This window comes from Capra hircus, chromosome 16, assembly GCF_001704415.2.
Source record: "Capra hircus breed San Clemente chromosome 16, ASM170441v1, whole genome shotgun sequence".
Classification (NCBI taxonomy): Eukaryota; Metazoa; Chordata; class Mammalia; order Artiodactyla; family Bovidae; genus Capra; species Capra hircus.
In genome coordinates, this window is record NC_030823.1 from 78,677,952 (window position 1) to 78,702,670 (window position 24,719).

General features: G+C 53.6%; 1 protein-coding gene across 5 annotated transcripts in view; it reads right to left on the reverse strand.

Moving 5' to 3' along the window:
- The window catches only part of PPP1R12B (protein phosphatase 1 regulatory subunit 12B), a 165,467-nt gene that overhangs the window by 59,147 nt on the left and 81,601 nt on the right, over window positions 1-24,719 (reverse strand). For all 5 annotated transcript variants that reach the window (XM_018060851.1, XM_018060853.1, XM_018060854.1 and 2 more), the window contains 2 exons: window positions 10,563-10,653; window positions 362-565 (listed from right to left, as the gene is read on the reverse strand). In XM_018060851.1, coding sequence (XP_017916340.1) covers window positions 362-565; window positions 10,563-10,653 — 295 coding nt within the window. The remainder of the gene's footprint in view (window positions 1-361; window positions 566-10,562; window positions 10,654-24,719) is intronic.

Genomic DNA, 24,719 nt, shown 5'->3' on the forward strand with positions numbered 1-24,719 from the left:
AGTGCCGAGCATAAACAACGTGCTTCTATTTCCACCTCGTCTCATTATATCGAGACCTTTCTCTTCAGAACCGACAGACATGCACATTCGCTCACCAAGCTTGCGGTGGCGATCATGCCACAGGACACACAGACATGGCAGCAGGCTGCGGCCGAAAGCACGTCGGTAACTCCCAGGGGAGACGACGGTCACTGGAGGACACCGTCCTCTGAATTCTCTCAGTCATACAGGCCCGCCAACCACAGACGGGCGTAAACAGGCTCCCTGGGAGGCGTCCACTGCGGAGCAGCGGGCACTGACTCCCCGTGAGCAAGAGCCCCCCGGCCGCCCCCCAGACCCTGCTCTCCGTGCCGGCGCTCACCTCTCCCTCCGGGCTCCGGCCCCAGGGCTGGTGGCTCTCCCCGGCTTCCTGGGCAGGGGCCGCCAAGGGCTCGTGCTTCCGGGGGCCGCCCTCAAGTACTCCGGGACCCACGGGCTTCAGGCTGGGCTGCTCCTGAGCCTGATGCTCTACCCTCGACCGGCTGAACGTCCTCTCCGCTTCCTGAAGGTCCGTGAGGGTGACGCCCTGGGAAGACACCAGACAGTCAGAGGGTGCACCCTAACCGTGGACGTCTCCCCGTGAACGAGCAGGGAAGCTCCTCAAAGGCCTGATGGTACCAGGTTCCAAACAGCTCCCAACAGGTGTGAGGCCGTCTGCAGCTAATATACACCGAACACAAGCGCCTGGGTGTGCAGAGGCCCGGGCCCGGCTCCAGGTGCACCGCAAGGGCAGCCCTCCAGCGTCGCCGCTCGAGCTCCACGAGCACCCCCGCCTCGTCCACACCCATCCACTTGGCTCCTCAGGGCCCTCCCGACCTCAAAGAGCACGTGGGCTCCAGCTATCCCAGGAAAACCGGAGCTGACGCACAGGAAGAGCCAGGCTCGACAAGGTGAAACGTCAGTCAGGCTAGGACAACCACCAAACCCCAAACTGCATCCACACACACACCCAGAGCTGGCCGCGAGGGGATGGCCAGGACGGCGGAGCAGGAAGACCCGGAGCACAGCCCTCCGGGGCTCATCAGGATGACCACTGTGACGGGGTTGGCCAGGAAGGGTCTGCCACAGCTACGGAGAGAAGGGGCCACTGCAAGACAGCAGGAGGGGCGGCCCACTCACGGCAGACTGACTAACCACAGAGGGGGCTGAGGGGCGCCCCAGCTGGGGGTCCTGTGCTGGGGAAGGCGAGCCCCCAGAATGCTGGGCTTCGAGGCCATCAGGGCTTCCTCGGGGAGTCGCCAAGGCCTGTGGGGAGCAGAGACTCCGCTCCTGCAGGCACACAGAGCTTCACACACCCCACAACCCAGGGTGGAAGCAGGGACTTCAAAAGAGCCAGATCAGACCCACTGGCTGATCGGAGTCTCCCCGAGAGGCAGGCTGTGACACTGGGGACAAAACACTGGTGGCAGCCACACTGGGAGCTGGTCCCGCCCCAAGGACGCTGCTGCAGGCCAGCGCCACGGTGGGACCCTCCCTCCAGCCCAGTACCTGCAGCACCTGGCCCCCAGCAACACACAGCATGGGAGGCCTCAGGCCCAGCAACCAAGCAGGCAGGGACGTGTGCCCGTCCCCCTCCCCAGCAGACAGGCTGTCTGATGAGTCCTCGAGCCCACAGCGGCCCTGGACAGCCAGCCCCTCACACCAGCACAGGCGCTGGATGGGGACGCAGGGACCTGCACCCGTGGACCCTGGAGCCCGGGTCCACCCACCAGTGGGCAGACTCCAGACCCAGACATGGCTGGGGCCCGGCCCTGTCCACGAGCAGCCTGTGTCGACCTCGAGACCAGCCTCACACACCAGTGGGTGGACACCGGCCCCAGGATACCTGCAGGCCACTGCCTGCCGTGGACTGACCGGGTCCACCACGTGCAGGCTGGCACCAGCCCCGGGGTTTCCTGCACTGACTCCCTCACCAGTGAACCAGCAGCAGCCCCAGGGTCCCCCACAGCCCACACGGGGGCACCCTAGAGCACGGAGCGCTGCTGACCGCAGGGAGGCGCACCGCTGGCACGCACAGGACACTTCCTACAAAAGGCCACTTCTCCGAGACCGGGGAAACAGAACCAACCTGCTGGACACGCGGAAATAAAAACAGCGAGTTAGGCAAAGTGAGGCAACAGAACATGCTCTAAATGAAGGAGCAAGAAAACACTCCAAACAACTAGGTGAAGCAGAAACAGGCGACCTCCCTGAGAAGAAGGTCCCGGCGACGCCTGTGAGGGAGCCCGGAGAACCGAAGGGAGAGCGGGGAGGCAGGAAGCGCAGAGAGCGGCCAGAGGCGAGAGCCGCGGTCAGAGCTAGAAGGGATCAAGGGGTGACTGAGCGCTACGGAGAACGGGCCAGCGACCGAAGGGAGAGTGGGGGGTGTCACGGCTCTGAACAGGACAAGGAGAGCGTGCGCGTAAATGCACAGGTGTAGGAGGCCTCAAGATGACAGCAAGCGCACCGACGCTCACGTTACAGGAGCCCCAGAGGAGAAGGGGCCACGGGGCCACTGAGCAGCTTGGAGACACGACAGCTGGAAGCTCCCTGACCGGGGAAGCGAAACAGACACCCAGGTCCAGGAAACACTGGGTCCCCACCGAGAATAACCCAAAGAGGACTACACCAAGGCACCTCGGGATCAAATCGGCAAAAGTTAGAGACAAAGAGAGGATATTAAAAGCACCAACGGAGAAGCAACAAGCTATAAACAAGGGAACTCCCATACAGTTATCAGCTGACTTTTCAGCAAAACCTCTGCAAGACGGAAGGGGCATGATACATTCACAGCGCTGAAAAGGAAAGGCCTACAATCAAGAATACCCTCCTCAGCGAGGCCCTCACCTGGAGTGGATGAAGAAAGCAAAAGTTTTATACACAAGCAAAAGCTAAGAGAGTTCAGCACCATAAAACCAGCTTTACAAGAAATGTTAAAGGGATTTCACTAAGCAAAAGAAAGGGAAAAGGTCGCAACTAGAAGCATGGAAATTACAAAAGGGAAAATCTCGCCGGCAAAGGCGAACACACAGGAAAGGAAGCATCAATCCATCAAGCAACCAAGTACAAAGCTCGCCTCAACCAAGCAACCAAGTACAAAGCTCGCCTCCATCAAGCAACCAAGTACAAAGCTCGCCTCCATCAAGCAACCAAGTACAAAGCTCGCCTCAACCAAGCAACCAAGTACAAAGCTCGCCTCCATCAAGCAACCAAGTACAAAGCTCGCCTCCATCAAGCAACCAAGTACAAAGCTCGCCTCCATCAAGCAACCAAGTACAACGCTCGCATCCATCAAGCAACCAAGTACAAAGCTCGTGGGCTTCCCCGCAGCTCAGATGGTAAGAATCCACCACAATCTGGGAGACCTGGGTTTGATCCCTACAGACAGGTTAAAAGACTAGTAAAATCAACTATATCCACAATAAGCAGTTATGGGACAAAATGAAAGGATGTAAAATATGTAAAAAGCAGCAATCTTGGAGGGGAAAGAATGAAAAATGCAGGGTTATTAAAATCTTTTTTGAAATTAAAGCGATCAGCAACTTGAAATACAAACCTCATGGTAATTACAAGCCAGGAGACTATGACAGACTCAGACACAAAGCAGGGAAAGACGCCCAAACAGCACGAGAGACAGTCCTCAAACCGTAAGGGATGCGAACAAAGAGGAGGCGAGCGAAAGAACCGCAGAACCAGTCTCAGAACAGCAACAGAGCGACAGCAGGTACACACAGAGCAATAACCACTGTAAATGTGCACGGATTAAATGCTCCCATCAAGAGAGAGAGTGGCTGGGTCCACTCTGATACAGAAACAAGACCCACACACGCACATACTGCCGGCAAGAGAAACACTTCAGGCCTGAGACACGCAGCCTGAGAGCAAGGGGAATGGGCAAGGCACGTGATGCAGACGGCAATCCAGAGAAAGCCAGAAGACACACCTTAAAACAGAGCGCTGCAAGAGACAAAGAGGGAAAGGACGCGACGACCAAGGGATGACTCCGAAAGGAAGACAGCAATTATACTCATATGCGCACCCAGCACAGGAGCGCCTAAACAAGTAAGGGGAAGAATGAGAGACGCAGCAGGAGATCCACAGCAACACAGCGACAGGAGGGGGCTCCACCCCCACTCACATCAGCCGACACGTGGCCCGCACAGGGCGTCAGGGCGGGGACACTGGCTGCGTGTCACGCCCGACCAGAGGGGCCACTCCATTCGAAAGCAGCGGCACACACATGCTCTCAGACGCACATTCTCCAGGGCAGATTTGCACCGCTGCACAAGTCACAGGGAATTTAGCGCAGCTGAGACCACATCAGGCATCTATTACAACCACGAGGCTCTGAGACCAGAAACCAACTATAAAAAGAAAGAAACCTTGCAAAGCCCACAGACACATGGGGGCTAAACAGTGTGCTACTAAACGACTGATGGGTCACTGGAGAGGCCGAAGCAGAGCCCAAAGCACCCCCCGAGACAAATGAGATGGAAGCGCAGCCCTCTAAGACCTCCGGAAGCGCAGCCCTCCGAGGCCTCTGGGGTGCTGCAAAGGCCATCCTAAGGGGTATTTGTAGCAATACAGGCCTACCTCAGGATACATAGCAAACCTCACACAACCTAGCCTTCACCAAAAGAATCAGAAAAAGAAGAATAAACAAAATCCACAGTTAGCAGACAGCAAGGAGATCAAAGCAGTCAATCCTAGAGGAAATCAACCCTGAACATTCACTGGAGGGACTGATGCTGAGGCTCCAGTACTTTGGCCACCTGATGCTAAGAGCTGACTGACTGGAAAAGACCCCGGTGCTGGGAAAGATCGAAGGCGGGAGAAGAAGGCAACGGAGGACGAGACGGTTGGAAGGCATCACCGACTCGATGGGCACGAAGCTGGGCAAGTTCCTGCAGACGGTGAAGCACAGGGAAGCCTGTCCGTGGGTTGCAGAAAGTTGGAGACGACTTAGTGACTGAGCTGCGACAACAACAGTCAGCAGAAGAGTCATAATGATCAGAGTAGGAACAGGTGAGGCAGGGAGCAAAAGTAACCGGGAAGATCGATGGAACCAACCTCATTCCTCGAAAAGACAAATGGACACATTTCTAGAAATGACAGTCTGAACCAGGAAGGGTAGGAACAGGCGAGGCAGGGAGCAAAAGTAACCAAAAAGATCGATGGAATCAACCTCGTTCCTCAAAAAGATAAAAAAGCTGACAAACCTTTAGCCAAACTCATCCAAAAAAGAGAGAGCACAAATCAAGTCAGAAAAGCTGCTGCAACTGACACTGCGGAAATAAAGGCAACGAGAGGCTGCTATGAGCAAGCATATGCCAAGAAGGGCCGCCACCTAGAAAAACGGCACGCTTCTAGAGACGACAGTCTAAACCAGGAAGACAGAAAAGATGGCCTGACCCAGTAGCAGTGATGAAACGGAATCAGCAATAATAACAGAAGCTCCCCACAAACAGAAGCCCAGGACCAGGTGGTTTTACAAGTGAATTCTACAAAACATTTAGAGAGGAGATAACACCTATCCTTCCGAAAGCTTCCAAAAAATGGAAGACTAAGGAATGCTTCTGAACTCATTCTCTGAGGCCAGCATCACCTCGAGACCAAAACCAGACACACAAAAAGAAAACAACAGGCTGAAATCCCTGATGAGCACAGATGCGAAAACTGCCAATTAGATGCAAGCAAGCCAGACCCCATAAACGTTAAAAGACCAAACACCATGACCCCTCCTCACGGACCACAGCTTGGTGTGGCGAAGGGGCTTGTGCAATTCAATGAAGCTATGCAGCCCTGCAAGGCCACCCAAGACAGACGGGTCTCAGTGGAGACTTCTGACAAAACACGGTCCACTGGAGAAGGAAATGGCAGCCCACTCCAGTATTCTTGCCTGGAAAACCCATGGAGAGCATGAAAAGGCAAAAGAATATGATTCTGGAAGATGAGCCCCCAGGTGGGAAGTGTCTGGTGTGCTACTGGGCAAGAGCAGAGGGCACTACCAACAGCTCTGAGAAGAACGAAGGGCGGGGCTGCTCACGGTGGCACAGCGGGCAGGGCTGCTCACAACTGCACAGCGGGCGGGGCTGCTCACGACTGCACAGCGGGCGGGGCTTCTCCTGACTGCAGATTCAAGGGACCAGACCTGAGGGGGCGCCTGAGGAACTGCGGATGGAGGTTTGTAAGACTACGGGAAGCAGTGACCAAAACCTACCCAAAGAAAAAGAAACACGAGAAGGCAATGTGGTTGTCTGAGGAGGCCTGCAAATATCTGAGACGTGGAAAGCAAGAGAGGAAGGGAAAGACAGCACCAACTGAATGCAGAGTCCCAGAGAAGAGCAAGGAGAGATGAGAGAGCCCTTTAAACAAACAGTGCAGAGAAACAGAAAAAGACAGCAAAATGGGAAAGACTAGAGGCCGCTTCAGGAAAGCTGGAGATGTCGCGGGAACACTTCACTCAAGGTCAGGCTCAGTAAAGGACAGAAATGGGAGGCCCTGACAGAAGCAGCAGAGATTAAGAGGTGGCAAAAAGTGACTCTGAAAAGCTAGACAAGAAAGGTCTCGATGACCCGGATAACCATGATGGTGGCCACCCGCCTAGAGTCGGACATCCTCGAGTGTGAAGGCAAGTGGGCCTTGGGAAGCATCACTACGAACAAAGCTGGTGGAGGTGACGGGATTCCAGCTGAGCTGTTTCAAATCCTGAAAGATGATGCTGTGAAAGTGCTGCACTCAATATGCCAGCAAATATGGAAAACTCAGCAGCGGCCACAGGACTGGAAAAGGTCAGTTTTCATTCCAATCCCAAAGAAAGTCAATGCTAAAGAATGCTCAAACTACCGCACAATTGCACTCATTTCACATGCTAGCAAGATAATGCTCAAAATCCTTCAAGCCAGGCTTCAACAGTACGTGAACAGAGAATTTCCAGACGTACAAGCTGGGTTTAGAAAAGGCAGAGGAACCAGAGATCCAACTGCCAACATCTGCTGGATCACAGAGAAAGCAAGGGAATTTCAGAAACACATCTACTTATGCTTCATTGCCTACACCAAAGCCTTTGATGATGTGAATCGCAACAAACTGTGGAAAATTCTTCAAGAGACGAGAGTTCCAGACCACCTGACCTGCCTCCTGAGAAATCCGTATGCTGGTCAGGAAGCAACAGAACTAGAGATGGATCAGCTGGCTGGCTCCAGATTGCGAAAGGAGGCCATCAAGGCTGTGTACTGTGCCCCTGCTTATTTAACTTACATGCTGAGAACATCAGGTGAAACGCTGGGCTGGAGGAATCACAAGTTGGAATGAAGATTTCCAGGAGAAGTATCAGTAACCTCAGATGTGCAGACGACACCATTTTAATGGCAGAAAGTGAGGAGCAAGCAAAGAGCCTCTTGATGAAGGTGAAAGAAGAGAGTGAAAAAGCTGGCTAAAAATTCAACATTCAGAAAACTAAGATCATGGCATCTGGTTCCATCACTTCATGGCAAATAGAAGGGGAAAAAGCGGAAACAGTGTCAGATTCTATTTTCTGGACTCCAAAATCACTGCAGAGTGCAGTGACCACAGCCATGAAACTCAAAGACGCTTGCTCCTTGGAATGAGAGCGATGACAGGCCTAGCAAGTGTACTAAGAGAGCAGAGGCACCAGTTGCCTGCGAAAGTCCACAGTCAAAGCTGTGGCGTCTCCAGCAGTGATGAGAGAGCTGGACCATAAAGGAGGCTGGGCGCCGAAGAGTCGATGCTTTTGACCTGTGGTTGGAGAAGACTCCTGAGAGTCCCTTGGACTGCAAGGCGCTCCAACCAGTCCATCCTAAAGGAAATGAGATGGTTAGATAGAATCGCTGTGACCATGAATGTGAGACAGGGGAGGCCAGAGGAGCCAAGCGGCGCTGCAGTCCATGGGACCACAGAGATCTGGACTTACAGACTGAGTTACGACAACTAGCAACACCGCGATCAAGTGGGGCTCATCCGGGGCATGTAAGGGGGATTTAGTATCTACATGTCAATCAGTGGGATAGACACCACACGAACAAAGCGAAGACTAAAACCATATGATCATCTCTGTAGAGGCACAAAGAGCTTTTGACAAAACTCAACATCCATTTATGATGCAACAACAATTCTCCAGAGAGTGCGGACAGAGAAAACACACCTCAACATAATAAGGCTACACAAGAAGCCTCGCGCGGACACCATGCTCAACGGTGGAGTTCTGAAAGCATTTGCCTACGATCAGGAGCGAGACAAGGATGCCCACTCTTGCCACTTCTATTCAACACCGTACTGGAAGTCCCAGCTATGGGAGTCAGACAAGAAAAAGAAATAAAAGGGGCCCACACTGGGAAAGAACGAGTGCAGCTGTCGGCGTGTGTGGATGACATGGTCCTATACAGGGAACCTCAGCGATGCCACCCCAGAGCCACGAGGGCCCACGGACTCGGTAAAGGCACAGGATATAAGATTAACGAGAAGACAGGCAGAAGCGTGGAGAAGGTGACTGCAACCCACTCCAGCGCTCTTGCCTGGAGAATCCCACAGGCAGAGGAGCCTGGCAGGCTACAGTCCCCAGCGTCACAGAGAGTCGGACACGACTGAGTGGCTAAGCAGCAACAAGACAGAAACACATGATCCAGCCCCTCCTGCTTCAGGGTCTGTATCTAAAGACGCAAAAGCAGGGACTGAAGAGTCAGCTGCACGTCATGTTCACAGCAACACTGTTCACGGCTGCCCGGCGGTGGGAGCAGCCAAGTGTCCATCAGGGTGGCGGCCAAACACGACGCGGTGTGGACACACCGTGGAACACCGTCCGGCCGCACGAGGCAGGGCGACGTGAGCGGCGCAGGGACAGGCTGCCGCCGGCGGGCAGGGGCTGCGACTCCACTCACACGGCCACCTGGAGCCAAGGCCAGGGAGAAGGGGCACAGCAGGGCTGCTGGCAGCCGGGGGAACAAACGAGGGTCCAGGGGGTCGAGAGCTTCAGTTTGGAAGAGGAAGGCCGTTCCAAAGATGGATGGCGGCGAAACGACGTGACTGTCTTCACTGCCAGGGAACTGTTTGCTTAAAAATGGCAGAATTATTAAGCTGCACGTTACCTGTGTTCTTCCACAATAGACCCAAACAGACAAATGACGGCCAGTCTGGTCCTCTTGGGGTTGTGTCCTCTGGGGGAGGAACCGCCATCAAGCACAAGCAGTCACAGCTGAGACAGCGCCCGCCTGGCCCTGGGCGTCCGTCAGTCCTGAGCCTTCCTGCTCGGCGTCTTTAGCATCTGAAACTGCGGGGCTTCCCCACCCCCTGGAAACAGCCTTCTCACCCCTCTGGACCATCTCCTGTTGACTCCTCACCCTCTGCCGGCCCAGCTCACCCTCCTCTGCCTCCCTGATGCCCAACCACAGGCCCCGTCCGTGTCGCTAACACAGGCCCACGGCCCAGCTCGGCCCAGGGACAGCTGCCCACGTGCTTCCAGGCTTCCGAGACGACCCATCGGGTCTCGGCGGCCTTTGCGAGATATTCCTCACCGCAATACCTCCCTCAGGCCTCTTTCCTCTCGTAACATCACTAGTGGAGCGTAAGCCACACCTGGCGGCACACACACTGCCTCTGAGCACGCTTCCGGGCGGCGCACACCCGCACCTAGCGTCAGGGACGCCCCCCACACCCTCGGGGTCGCTTCCTGTCCCCCCCTCCAGCCCTCAGCGAACACGCGTCCACTCTCTCTTCTCTGCCAGTCTGGGGCTGGCGCGGACGGAGCCGGGCCCCGTGCCTGCCGCCGGCACAGCTGCTGCTTCGGGCTCATCTGCGCCGCAGCGTGCGCACGCTGTAAGGCTTCACTTCCCTCACCCTTGAACACGGGGCATTCCGTTCATCCATTCGTTGATCAACAGGAGCTTGGGCGGCGTTTCCCGTTTGCTAGCTGCTTGTTTGTTCACTCGGTGCACCAGCCCAGCTTGAGCCGCCGCCCACACCTGCCGGGGGCCGCCGGGGGCCGCCGGGCGCCCCGGCTCCACAGCGCTGACCACGCTGTGCCCAAGGGTCCAGGGCTCAGCCCTGCAGCCAACGTGCAGGCTCCACACGGAAGGGGGCCCTCCACAGCAAGTGAAGCCCAGCCAGAGGCGACACTGAAGGGGGTTTTCTGGCTCCCGTGAACAATACTGTTATAAAATCTGTGTAGGAGCTTCTCTGTGGACGCCTGCCTTTCCCTCCCGAGTGCGCACCCAGGAGCAGCACGCGGGCCCCGTGGTAGCTGTGGTGAGCACCGGGCTTTTCCTGCAGGAATGAGACAGGGGCCTCAGCACAAGGGAAATGATTAGGCTTAGCGAGGAAAGAGGAGAGGCCTGCTCTGCGCCTGGAAGAACAGAAGCGAGAGCAGGTATGTGTAGCCATGAATGCATCTGATTCCGTGCAGTGTGAGGTTTAACATAAAAGCTTCCGCTGCAGGGGCTGCGAAAAGGCACTCAGTTCATCGTTTTTAACAGTACTTCCAGTGGAATGGCAGACAGACACAGGACTCAAAACACAGAGGCCGCACTCACTTGGGTAGACCTTCGAGTCTGCCGAGCCTGCCTGGAGCGTGCCCTCCGTAAGGACTCTGCTTCCTCGTCCCGGACAGGAGTCAGATACGACCTGTGGGGAGAGGCACACGGAGGTGAGGCCCCGGCACGCGCGGGCAGCTCGCACGCCTACACGGAGCCAGGCGGAGGCGGCCACGGAAGGCCGCTGCAGGGGGCGACAGAGGCCAAGACTCGCTCTGGACCTGCTCCCGCGCGTGCAGAGCCGCGTCCCAACGCAGCACGAGACCCTTCCCTCCCCTCTCCCGTCCTCACGTGGCTTCTTTTCTGGCCTCACACTCTGGGTGCAAACCTCCAGGGCAGGTGAAGAGGGGTGTGACCCGCCGCCCAACTCCCGCCTTCAGAGCCGGCTTCCGGCCGAGACAGCAGACTCAGCTTCCCAAGTGCAGGCAGCTCCTCCCTCTCTGGAAGCAGGTGGGGGGGTGTGTGTGTGTGTGTGGGTGGGATGTGTGTGTGGAGGTGGGGATGTGTGTGTGTGTGTGTGGTGGGGTGTGGGGGGGGCGGGGTGTGTGTGGAGGTGGGGATGTGTGTGTGTGTGGGTATGGGGTGTGTATGTGGGGTGTTGTGTGTGTGTGGGGGTGTGTGTGGTGTGTTGGTGTATGTGTGTGGGGTCGGTGTAGGGTGTGTGTGTGGTGTGTGTGTGTGTTGGTGTAGGTGTGTGTGGGGGGCGGGTGTACTCCTGGCTCTCAGTCACTAGTGTGTGCAGTTTATCACTCGCTTTTTGTGGTGTGTGTCTGTGTGTGGGGGTGTGGGGTGTGTGTGTGGGGGGTGTGGGGTGTGTGTGTGTGGGGTATGGGGTGTGTGTGTGTGGGGTGTGTGTGTGGTTGTGTTGGTGTAGGTGTGTGGAGTGTGTGTGTGTAGGTGTGTGTGTTGGTGTATGTGTGTGGGGTGTGTGTGTTGGTGTGTGTGTGTGGTGTGTGTGGGGGTGGGTGTGTGTAGGTGTGTGTGGTGTGTAGGTATATGTAGGTGTGTGTGGTTGTGTGTTGGTGTATGTGTGTGGTGTATGTGTTGGTGTGTGTGTGGTGTATGTGTGTGTACGTGTGTGTGTGGTATGTTGCTGTGTGTTGGTGTGTGTGTGGGGGTGTGTGTGGTGTGTTGGTGTATGTGTGTGTGGTTGTGTTGGTGTATGTGTGTGTGGTGTGTGTGTTGGTATGTGTGGTGTGTTGGTGTATGTGTGTGTGGAGGTGTGTGTGGGTGTGTGTGTGGAGGTATGTCGGGTGTGTGTGTGTGGTGTGTGTTGGTGTGTGTGTGGTGTGTGTTGGTGTATGTGTGTGGTGTGTGTGTTGGTGTTTGTGTGTGGTGTGTATGTTGGTGTATGTGTGTGTACGTGTGTGTTGGTGTATGTGTGTGTGGTGTGTGTGTGGTGTGTTAGTGTATGTATACGTGTGTGTGGTGTGTGTTGGGGTGTGTGTGGTGTGTGTATGGTGTGTTGGTGTATGTGTGTGTGGTGTTGTGTGTTGGTGTGTGTGGTGTGTTGGTGTATGTGTGTGTGTGTGGAGGTGTGTGTTGGTGTGTGTGTGGAGGTGTGTGGGGTGTGTATGTGTGTGTGGTGTTGTGTGTTGGGGTGTGTGTGTGTGTGATGTGTGTGCTGCTCCTTCTGGCTCTCGTCACTAGCCCGTGCAGTTTATCACTCGCGTTTCCCCCCCAGGTACTGAGATGATCGTTTCCATCCTTCTTCTGCGAATGTGGTGGATTTTGCTGAATGGTTTTCAAATGATAGAACAACTCTGAGTCCTTGGGATAAGCTCAGCTTGGCCAGGATGCATCACCATATATAGACATACTTTTCATATAGATTCAGTATTATTTACTTCTGGATTTCCCCATCCTTATTCTTGGAAGAAACTGGCCTGTACTTTTCCTTTCTTATAACAACCTGGCCAGTCTGGGAATTAAAAGTTATGAAAGGTGAAAAGCACTCTCTCCTTGTCTGTTGGGAGAATCTGTGGGAGACGGGGGTCAGTTCCTCCTTAAGCAATTGGAAGAGCTCCCCAGTGGAGCCATCTGGGTTTAGAGTGTCCTCTATGGGAAAGCTTTAAGTAAGGGTTTCCGTTTCCTTAATGGAGTTAGGCCCGTCCAGATTCTCTGTTGTGCTAACACTTGTTTGCCAAGGAATCTTATCTACGTCTTCGTATAGAGTGACTGCTGATGATATCCTAACGATGTGTTTCAACTGGCACCTTAACGCACGCAGGCCTCAGAGACGCTGAGGTCAGCTCCAGACCGCCAGGATAAAGCGAAAGCTGCAGTGAGCTCAGCCGCGTGCCCAGCACCTGTGCAAATCACGTCTACAATGCACTGTAGTTGAGTAAGTGTGCAACAGCATGGTATCTTTAGAAAATAAAGGATGTACTTCAACTAAAAACACTTTGATTGTTAAAATGGTAACCATCAGCTAAGCCTTCAGCAAGATGTAATCTTTTTGCTGGTAGGGGGTCTTGCCTCCATGCTGATGGCTGCAGACGGAGCAGGGTGGTGGCTGCTGAGAGCTGCGGTAATTTCTTAAAATGAGACAACAAAGTCTGCCTCACTGATTGACTCTTCCTTTCATAAAAAACTTCTCCATAGCCTGTCATGCTATTTGACAGCATTTTGCCCACAGTAGAATTTCTTTCAAAATTGGAGCCAATCCTCTCAAACCCTGCCACTGCTTCATCAGCTAAGTTCATGTGAGAATCCAAAGGCTTTCTTGGAACTTTCAAGTCTCCACAGCATCTTCGCCAGGAGAAGATTCCATTGCAAAAAAAACTTTTAAAAAATATTTTATCTTTTAAATTGAAGTACAGTTGATTTTTCAGTTGGCAAGTATGGATGTGAGAGTTGGACTGCAAAGAAAGCTGAGCGCCGAAGAATTGCTGCTTTTTGAACTGTGGTGTTGGAGAAGACTCTTGAGAGTCCCTTGGACTGCAAGATCCAACCAGTCCATCCTAAAGGAGATTAATCCTGAATATTCATTGGAAGGACTGAAGCTGAAGCTCCAATACTTTGGTCACCTGACGTGAAGAGTCGACTCATTGGAAAAGACCCTGATGCTGGGAGAGACTGAAGGCAGGAGGAGAAGGGGATGACAGGATGAGATGGCTGGGTGGCATCACCGACTCGACGGACGTGCGAGTCTGAGCGAGCTCCAGGAGACAGTGAAGGACAGGGCAGCCTGGCCTGCTGCGGTCCACAGCGTCGCAGAGAGTCACACACGACTGAGCGCTGGGACAGCAGCAGCTGGCCTGTAATGTTCTGTTGGTTTCAGGGCACAGCAAGATGCTGCAGTTATGCACATGCCTACATCGATTCTTCCCCCGATTCTTTTCCCTTTAGGATACTACAGCGCTGAGCACAATCCCCTGCACTATACCGGAGGTCCTTACTATTCATCTACTTTATGTGTGGTAGTAACGTGTCTATGTTGGAGAAGGCAGTGGCCCCCACTCCAGTACTCTTGCCTGGAAAATCCCATGGACAGAGGAGGCTGGTGGGCTGCAGTCCATGGGGTTGCAAAGAGTCAGACACGACTAAGTGACTTCTTTCACTTTTCACTTTAATGCACTGGAGAAGGAAATGGCAACCCACTCCAGTGTTCTCGCCTGGAGAATCCTAGGGATGGCGGAGCCTGGTGGGCTGCCATCTCTGGGGTCACACAGGGTCGGACACGACTGAGGTGACTTAGCAGCAACGTGTCTATGTTAGCCCCAAAGTTCTAATTCACCACCCTTCTTTTCCCTCTAGTAACAGTAAGTTTCTTTTTATGTCTGTGACTACTTCTGTTTTATATATAAGCTCACTTGTATCTTTCTTGTTTTTAAAGACTCCACATATTAGCGATGTATCACACGGTACTTGTCTTTTTTCCGCCTGGCCAGCTTCACTTCCTGCGACAGTCTCTGGTTACACCCCTGTTGCTGCAAACTTTTTACGGCTGAGTTTTATTTCACGTATACCTGCACTTCGTCTTTATCCATTTATCTGCTGACGGACGCTCAGGTTGCTTCCGTGTCTTGGCTGCTGTGAACAAGAACCCTTTCCCGTGCTCATCCATGAGAAACAGGTCCTCACCCTTCAAGCTTTAGCACGAGACGCAGCGATTCTGTCCCAGCCTCAGGCTCCCCTTTTCACCTAGTCCTCCGGTACAGCTCCTTCAGCTCTCAAGTCTTGGACCCCTCGAACTCATCCATGAGGGCAGGGATGTACTTCCTCCAAACTCCTGCTAAGGTGGATATTTTGATCTCTTCCCACGAGTCACAAATGTTCTTGGTGAGTCTTCTCCAGAGGGTTTTCAACCGACTCTGCCCAGGTCATCGGAGGACTCACATCTGTGGCAGTTACAGCCTTACGAAATGTAGTCCTTAAACAATAGGCCAGAGAGTCAAAATCACTCCCTGACCCCCAGGCTGCAGGACAGACGTGTTTGCAGGCATGAGCCACAGGAATCCCACCACCCACCTGCATCAGAGCTCCCGGGTGACACCCGGCACACTGTCAGTGAGCAGCAATGTTGTGAACCCTTATTTTCTGAGCAGTAGGTCTTAGCGATGAACTTGAAAAGTTCAGTAAACCTTTAGGCTTTCTTGCTCCATCACAGAGCAGAGGCAAGGCAGACACAGCATAACTCTTAGGAGCCCTGGTTCTCGAAATGGTAAATGAGCACTGGATTCAACTTAAAGTCACCAGCCTATAACAAGGGAGGCAGTCTGTCCTTTAAAGCCTTGAAGCCAGGCACTGGCTCGCCGAACTATGGAAGTCATGGATGGAACCTTCTTCCAACAGAGGCTGGTTCACCGACACTGAGAATCTGTCGTTTAGTGCAGCTGCGGTCATGGACGATCTCAGCCGCGCTCATGGACGATCTCAGCCGCGCTCACGGGCGATCTCAGCCGCGGTCACGGGCGATCTCAGCCGCACTCATGGGCAATCTCAGCGGCATCTTCTGGGTAACTTGCTGCAGTTTCTCATCACCACCTGCTGCTTCACCTCATCGTATCTGCGTTATTCAGTCACTAAGTCACGTTCCACTCTGTGTGACCCCGTGGACTGCAGCCTGCCAGGCTCCTCGGTCCTCCACTATCTCCAGGAGTTTGCTCAAATCCATGTCCATTGAGTCTGTGATGCCATCTAATCATCTCAGCCTCTGCTGCCCCCTTCTCTTCTTGCCTTCGATCTTTCCCAGCATCAGGGTCTTTTCCAAAGAATTAGCTCTTTACATCAGGTGGCCACAATCAGCTTCAGTCCTTCTAATGAATATTCAGGGTTATAATTCTATGTTATTAAGATGGCGTCTCTCCTCAAACCTCATGATCAACTTCTGCTAAGCTTCAGCCTTTCCTTCCGCAGCGTCCTCACCTGTCTGCCGTCCCAGAACTGAAGGGAGCTAAGGTCTCGCTCTGGGCGAGGCTGTGACTAAAGGAAGCTCGTCTGTCTGATCTTCTATCCAGACCACGCAGGCTTTCCCTCTGTACACCAGCAGTGAGGCTGCTTCCCTTTCTAATCACCCACTGAAGCAGCACTTTCCACTCCTCTAAGCTCCTGTCCTTTCCATCCCCAGCCTGGCTGTTCGGTGCAAGAGGCCCAGCTCTAGGCCTGTCTTGTCTTTCGAAGTGCCTTCCTCACTGAGTACAGTCGTTTCTAGGCTTAGATTTAGACTGGGAGGCGCGCACCTCCTCCTGCCGGTTGGATACGTAGGGACTCTGGTGGGGACTCTCTCGGCCTGAGTTCAGTACTGTTGTGTCCCCAGGGAGAGGGATGCCCAAAGCACGGGAGAGAGATGGGAGAACTGCTGGCCAGCGGAGCAGTGAAAAGCAGCATTTCTGGTTGTTGGTGGTTTCATATAGGTGTGGTGTGTAACACCCCAGACAATTACAACAGTAACCTCAAAGACCACTGATCACAGATATCATAACGAATACAGCAAGGAAAAGTTTAAAGCACTGTGAGAACAGCCAGCTGTGATACAGAGACACGAGGCGGCCAAACGCTGCTGCAGAGCCTGTGTGCTCGCAGACTCACTCCTCGCGGGGCAGCCGCCGAGCATCACGGGGCCACACGCGAGCCCCACGCGGCCCTGGAGCGACGCTGGGACGCGGTCACGCAGGCTCCACCTGCGTCTACGCAACGGCTCTCAGACTGTTCCTCGTGGGGCGGCCGCCGAGCCTCACTCGAGCCACACGGGGCCCAGGGGAGATGCCGGGACGCAGTCACGCGGGCTCCACCTGCGTCTACGGCAACGGCTCTCAGACTGTTTGGTCATGGACCGTTCACATTTTAAAAAGTGCTGAAGATCCCCAAACAGCCTCTGTTTATATGGGGTATATCTATTAATATTTACCTTATTAGACATTAAAATTGAGAAATTAAACAGCATTTGTGAATTTATTAGAAAATGACAGCCCTGTTACATGTTAATATCAATAATTTACCTTTTATGAAAATACATGTTCTAAAACAAAATTTTAGTAAGAATAGTATTACTTTTACATGTTTGTAAATTTCTTCAATGTTGCCTTAGAACAAGATAGCTGGATTTTATACCCATTTCCGCATTCAGTATGTGTGTATTTTGTTTTAGCTAAAATATGCAAAAATATCCAGTCCTGCAGAGATATGTAGTTGGAAAAGCAAGGAGTCTTAGAGCAGCTCTTCCAGGTAACTGTGGACAGTCCTCTGTAACCACACAGTCACAGTAACTAACACAGGTAGTGACCCCTAAGGTCAGCTGCCACGTGGACCCTGAAGCCACGGCAGCAGGGCTCTCAAGCCCGCTACGCTAGAACCCAGTCGCCTGTCTTGTGCCTGGGCTGCAGTGCCTTCCCCAGACGTGGCTCTGGGGAAATACTGGCGCAGCCCTCCCGAACGCGAACACGTTTCCTCGCGCAATAGCAACTTTAAAAACCACGTTCTTTGACATCAGTCTTGGCAATGCCTTTCTGACTCCAAAACCAAATGAACACACGGGACTTCATCAAACTTCCTGCTTCTACACAGCAAGGAGACCAGCAACTGGACAGAAAGGCAACCCACTGAACGGGAGGAAATACGCGCAAGCCATACAGCCGATACGGGGTTAGCAGCCAAACTGAAGAACTCACACAACTCAGCAGAAAACAAACACTCCAATTAAAAAACAGGCAAAGGATCTGAACAGACTTTTCCCCAAGAAGATGGACAACAGGCGCATAAAAAGGCGCTCACGCCACTCATCACCAGGGAAACGCCAACCACAGGCACAGTGAGAGGTCACCTCACACCTGTCAGGACGGCTACCAGACAGGAAGCAACCAGCGCTGGCGAGGATGCAGAGACGGCGTCCTCACGCACCGCTGGGGGACGTAAGCTGCTGCAGCTGCTGGAGAACAACAACTCCAGAACTGCCATGCGACCCAGCGAGCCCACTGCTGGGTATTTACCTGAAGGGAACCAGAGCACCACCTCAATCGGTGCCAGAACTGCAGCCCACGTGCGCTAGTCACATCTGCCAAGACCGGGAACCAGCCGCGTGTCCATCAACACGAGTGCATGAAGAAATGTGTGTGCGCGCACACACGCGTACACACGCACGCACACGTGCACACACACGCACGCACATGCACACACGTGCGCGCACACACACGCACAGACACGCGCAGAGCAGAACACTATTTAGTCACCAAGGAGGAAACCCTGCCGCCTGCCACAACATGGACGGCCTTGAGGGCCCATGCTGGGTGAAGTAAGTCGAAGACAAATACGCTGTGACCTTATTTGCATGGGAATCTAAGAGACCTGAGCTCACAGGTGCGGAGAACAGCCTGGGGATTGCTGGGGGTGCAGGTGGGCAAAGTGGGTGAGGTATTCAGAAGGTGCAAACTTCCAGTTACACGGCAGCCAGTGCCGGGAGTGTGTGCCACACGGGGCCACAGCAACCGACACGCACTGCGTATCCGAGACTTGCTCAGAGAGCAGACTGTGACGATGCTCACCACGAGGGAAAAAGAAGGCTCGTGCGGGGCTGGACGGCAATTAAAGCGATTGCGGCTGTCCCTCTGTAACACGCGTATCAAGTCACTGCACTGTGCACCGGAGAGAAAGTGTTCATTTCATCCATTCTATCAATAAAAAATAGTAAGATTCCTAAAACTCCACGTTCTCTAACACTGGCTTTGGTCTCAGGAGTCTTTGCACACTGGGAAGCAGTGAATACTGTCACCCAAAAGGTACAAGTCTTCCAAAATTCTAACTTCTGCCTTAAATGTTATAATTTGCAACCAATACTCAAAATGACAGGTTCAGTTTGCTCGCTTTCAAGAAAATGTTGGCTATGCACCTACATCTGAAGGGCCGGGAGGAAGCGGCGCCGGCCAGGAGAGGCAGCCAGGCCCCCTCCTCTCCAGCTGCAGGTCAGCGCCCCAGGGCGCCCCGCCGCCCTCCAATCTGAGGACGCTCTTCCCGGCCTTCCTGCTCTCTCTCTGGGCTGCACGCCGGGCGCCTCCTGCTGTCCAGTCTGAGCAGTTCACGAGTCCTCTCTTCGGCTGCTCTTCCGCAAGTGATTTCTTAACTTGTTATTTTAGTTTTCAGTTCTAGAATTTCCATCTTCCTAAACAGAGAGCGGTTCTCTATTGAAATTCTCCATCTTGCCTTCTGTTTCCTTGAACATGCCAACCTGAGCCTGCTTCTAGTGTCTGTGTTTTTTCCTAGTCTTTCATAAATCAGTCGCTTACTCAGCATGTATGGTCACTTTTAAACTAATGCCAGAATTTTCAATGAAAGAAAATCGTAATGGCTTGCAGCTCTGGAAGCACTGCCACCCTCCAGAGGAGACCCTCTTCCCTGGCAGTCAGGCTGAGGAAGTGGTCCCCCGACTTCCACGCAGCAGCGTCGCTCAGAAGGCCGTGACTACGAACTTCACAGGGCTCCCCCCTCCACAGCACTGACTCAGCAGGTCTGGAGGGCATCCGAGAAGCTTCTGACTGGTTCTCAGGTGACGCTGGTGATGTGCAGACCACACTGTGAGGAAGAGGGAGCTCAGGCAAGCCCTCTGAACCCACCTTGAGACTGAGCTGCTCAGAGGCTGGGCTTCAGTCTCTGCAAAGCTGGCCTGGGTCTGGGAAGCCTGGTGGCCGGAAGGTGGGCCCTTGGCAGTCCCGGTGGAAGTCTAGGGGCCCCTGGGGCCCTGTTTCTGAACTCTGGCTTCTGTCCCCTCAGCGTGAGGAGCCTTGTAACCAGTGCCTCGGGGACAGCACAGCCCGGGGCAGGGTTCACCTCCTTGCGACTCCCTCCAGGACTGGGACATGTCCAGTGATCATGCCTCACCATCTCTCCAGCACCTCCGCAGGCTTCTTTCCCTTCTATTTATCCACCTTCTCTGCTTATTCTCAGTGGGAGGGTTTGTCTGTTATAAGACATGCCATAGTCTGAACAGAGGTCCTCAGCCAGGCTGCATGTTGAGAGAGATTTTCCCGCCACGTGGGTCAGTGAGCTGGAGCTGCTGTACGCTCTCAGCGCACGGGGAACACCTCCTTCCTGAGTATACTCTCCTCGGGGCACTGGACAAACCTGAGCCTCCAAACTTGCATAGGCCAGCCTCGGAGTCAGTGAGTCAGTGGCCACACTGAGGACCAGCCCTCCCCGGGAGATCCGCCTGGGTGCCAGGCAGCCTCCTCACACCGCACCTCTGCCTGCAAACACCGGGAGCGCCCCTAAGCCACCCAACTCTTGACTGTCGTCTCTTCTCTGCAGCCTGGACAGAAGCCACAGTGAAGGTGCAGGCTTCCAATCGGCACATCTCACCACCTGCTCCAGTGACTTTCATCGAACAAGAGAAATGCAGCTGATAAAAACAGCTCTGGGGGGAAATTGAGGGCCTTTCACCTCACTTGGTGTCTTAAGTGTTTGAAATCACATACGTTCTTCTCAGAAACGATCAGAAAATAGACCAACATGTGAAAACAAAACAGACTGAATTTCTCCGGAGAACAGGCACACAGACGTCGAGATTCCCATCTGTGCGCGTCTGCATCATCTGTGTGCTGTGTCTCCGTCATCTGTGCGCGCGTCTCCGTCTCCGTCATCTGTGTGCTGTGTCTCCGTCATCTGTGCGCGCGTCTCCGTCTCCGTCATCTGTGTGCTGTGTCTCCGTCATCTGTGCGCGCGTCTCCGTCATCTGTGTGCACGTCTCCGTCATCTGTGTGCTGCATCATGGTCTATTTTTATTCCTGTCACGCATATGACTTTGCAGCCTGTGTCAGTATGTGAGATCTGTACTAAGTTGTAAGGGAAACACTTATAAAAGCAAACCTCAGAAAACCCAAGTACTTGATCTTAAGACTTTCTGAGGAGGGAAGGAACATCCTCATTCACTTTTGTCCGCCCAGATGTGGATTCCAGATCCACAGAAGTGAGCTCCTCCACGCCCGGTTTCCCGGGGGACACGCTGCGCTTTCAGCAGCGCCTGAGTCCTGAACGTTCTAAGCCCAGACCAGGGAGCGCGCTGCAATCCTGGAGACACACCCGGCCACCACATTCTGCAAACCAGGTCTTACCAACAGCAGCAGCAGGGTTTAGTATTTGCGACTGAAACAAAATGGCCTGCAAAGTCCAAAATATTCATCACTTGGCCCTTACAGAGAAGTCCCAGCAACGCCCATGCCGGGGCAAACCCACACAGCGCGTTGCGGGCGCTCACACATCTGCCCTGCACAGCTCTGCCCTGCAGACGCGTCAGCCCACAGGATACGGCAGCGACAGCGCAGCAGAAGCCTCAGCTTCACATCTGCCCCTGCTCTGGCCTCCAGATAAAAGCCAGGCTCGCATCTGCAACGCAGGACAGAGGAAGGAATTTCGATGCCAAATCATCTAATTACCATACCTGCCTACTGCGTCTCCTGGAAGGCGGGAAATATTTTGCTTTGTCTGAAGTTACATGGTCAGTAGAATTCAAATACTTGGAAATAAGCAAAATAATTTGTTACTACAATAATTTGACTGCAAGAAATAATTTGCTCTCTGCCTCTAAAGTTCACAGTGCCCCTTTATTTACAACACACGCGCCAATTCTATCTTAGAAAGCTGTGCAAAATCATCAGTGAGCATCAAGAAAGTCGTCACAGTAATAAACGGCCTAGAACACCTCCCGACAAGGTCAGTGTGGAAGGACCAGATGTGGAGCCAGACGGCCGGGGCTCGAACCCTGGCCCCGCAGCACCCGTGCTAGAAAACCCCGGACAAGACATCTGAGCACTCTCAGCCCGAGGTCCTCACGCAACGAGGGCATTCCCGGCTGCCACCGCCTCTTCACGCAGCACCAGGGCAGGTGCCAGGGACGGCCCGGCCGCTGCTTCCGGCCACGACCTCTCCATCCCACGTCAGAAGCTCAGCAGTGATTTGGAAAAGAAAGAAAGGCGCTATAATATCCATGCCACCTAGTCTATTAAGGAGCTCCCCTTAATTAGTTTTCCCGGAAGTGGATAATTCATTTGGAAGAGGCCATAATGCCCTTGGCGCTACTTTCAGCACAGGCTCCAGGGCTCTCTAAGTAAACTGCAGGTACGTGAAGCAGCCTGAAGAGAAGGCACCAAGGGGTCTCCCAGGACTGCACAAGGCTGTGAGCCCTCGTGATGAGGATCGGCTCTCACCCAGAATCCACCCACGGGCGCTGCTTTCTGCAACAGCGCTGGGGAACCCTGTCTCTGAGCTCTGCTCTGAGCTGAGAAGGGGGCTGATGGTTAATTTCAAACCGGGAAGGAAGCAAGATAAGCATCTGCCTATAGCACCTGTTCCATTAAAATCACTCCAGCCTTGAACGCCAAAGCCACTTCCACAGGACAGTGTTGTATTTACGGAGGCCACCCTACAGTGAGTTCACGGGTGCCAAAAAGGGCAGACAAGCACCAGGGGGCGGCAAGGCTGCTCCATTTCACTCCCAGGCTACACCTGCCAGCTGGCCTGGCCCACTCTCAAACATCCGTCCCTGACTGCAGGATAGACCAGGTCAAATGCAGCCTCACCACAGCTTTTTCTCTTTTAATCAGAAAGAAAGAAAATCCAAGAAAGTCAACACACAAAATATTTCTGGAAATAACTCAGATCTTCAACAATAGCGAGGATGCTGAGTTACAAAACATCCACACGCTACGAGACAAACTGGGCTGTCACGTGTGCGTGGACCTGCAGACACTGGCGTCTAGACCCTGTCACGTGTGCGTGGACCTGCAGACACTGGCGTCTAGACCCTATCACGTGTGCGTGGACCTGCAGATACTGGTGTCTAGACCCTATCACGTGTGCGTGGACCTGCAGACACTGGCGTCTAGACCCTGTCACGTGTGCGTGGACCTGCAGACACTGGTGTCTAGACTATGCGAAGACCTTGCACCAAGGTTTTAAAAAAGGGCCAAATTCCAACAGGAAAATAATAAAGCATATAATAAAGGAATTTACAAAAGAGGAAACCCCGAAAGCCTTATAAACAAAAGAGATGTCCACTTTCACTAGTAATCATGAAATGCAAATTAACACAAAGAGAAGCCACTTCATCTTCCTTTGTTTTTACAAACCCACCGATATCATCAAGCGCACCGTGGGCTGCAGAGAACTGCACGCTCACCGCGGCGGGTGAGACCAGGAGCAAGCAGGGTGGCCTCTCCAGAAGCCACACCCGGCTCCTGACAGCGGGCCTCCTTGGGAACAAACGCCCTGGACAGAGCGCTGCATGCGCACAAGGGGCCAGGAGCGAGCGTGCGCAGCGCAGCTGCAGCGCCGAAGGGCACCAGGCAAGCGCCCTGGATGCCCATCAGTAGCAAATGCACCTGACCCAACTGCGCTGCGCTCACACCGCGGCCTCGGCGAGCAATGAAAACGGACAGACAGACCCGCTAAATGAGAGCAGCAGGGTCCAGACTGCTGCGCAGAGAGCACCGCAATTCACACACACAGTGGGCCCTTGTAGAAGGATGGCGTGTGCACACGCGTGAGGTGACGACTGACAAGATCTGAGAATGGTGACGGCCAAACTCACAGCAGTGGCCCCTCGAGGGAGGGGCCAGGGAGACAAGACTGAGGGGCCACAGCGGTGTGAACGAGATTTTAGCAACTTACTTTAAAAACTGAAGCCAGTAGGCAAGACACAGGACTTGAGAGGGATAAAGCTGATATGCTGGATGTTTTAAATATGTGACAAGAGTATTTTGAAAATGAAGCACGGCACAGCTTCATCTCCAAGTGAGTGAAACGTACAGACGTCAGCAGAGGTACTGCGGGATGGCGAGACTGTGCATGCCTCTCCAGTTCAGTCGCTCAGTCGTGGCCGACTCTGCAGCCCCACAGACTGCCACATGCCAGGCCTCCCTGTCCATCACCAACTCCCAGAGCCTGCTCAAACTCATGGCCACTGAGTCGGTGATGCCATCCAGCCATCTCATCCTCTGTCGTCCCCTTCTCCTCCAGCCTTCGATCTTTCCCAGCATCAGGGTCTTTTCCAATGAGTCAGCTCTTCCCATCAGGTGGCCAAAGTATTAGAGTTTCAGCTTTAGCATCATTTCCTTTAGGATGGACTGGTTGGATCTCCTTGCAGTCCAAGGGACTCGCAAGAGTCTTCTCCAACACCACAGTTCAAAAGCATCAATTCTTCGGTGCTCAGGTTTCTTTATAGTCCACCTCTCACATCCATACATGACCACTGGAAAAACCATAGCTTTGACTAGATGGACCTTTTTTAGCAAAGTAATGTCTCTGCTTTCAATATGCTGTCTAGGTTAGTCATACGGAGAAGGCAATGGCACTCCACTCCAGTACTCTTGCCTGGGAAATCCCATGGATGGAGGAGCCTGGTAGGCTACAGTCCATGGGGTCACGAAGAGTTGGACATGACTGAGCAACTTCACTTTGACTTTTCACTTTCCTGCACTGGAGAAGGAAATGGCAACCCACTCCAGTGTTCTTGCCTGGAGAGGACAGGGGAGCCTGGTGGGCTGCTGTCTATGGGGTCACACAGAGTCGGACACGACTGAAGCAACTTAGCAGCAGCAGCAGCAGGTGGTCATAACTTTTCTTCCAAGGAGCAAGCGTCTTTTAATTTCATGGCTGCAGTCACCATCTGCAGTGATTCTGGATCCCAGAAAAATAAAGTCTGTCACTGTTTCCACTGTTTCCCATCTATTT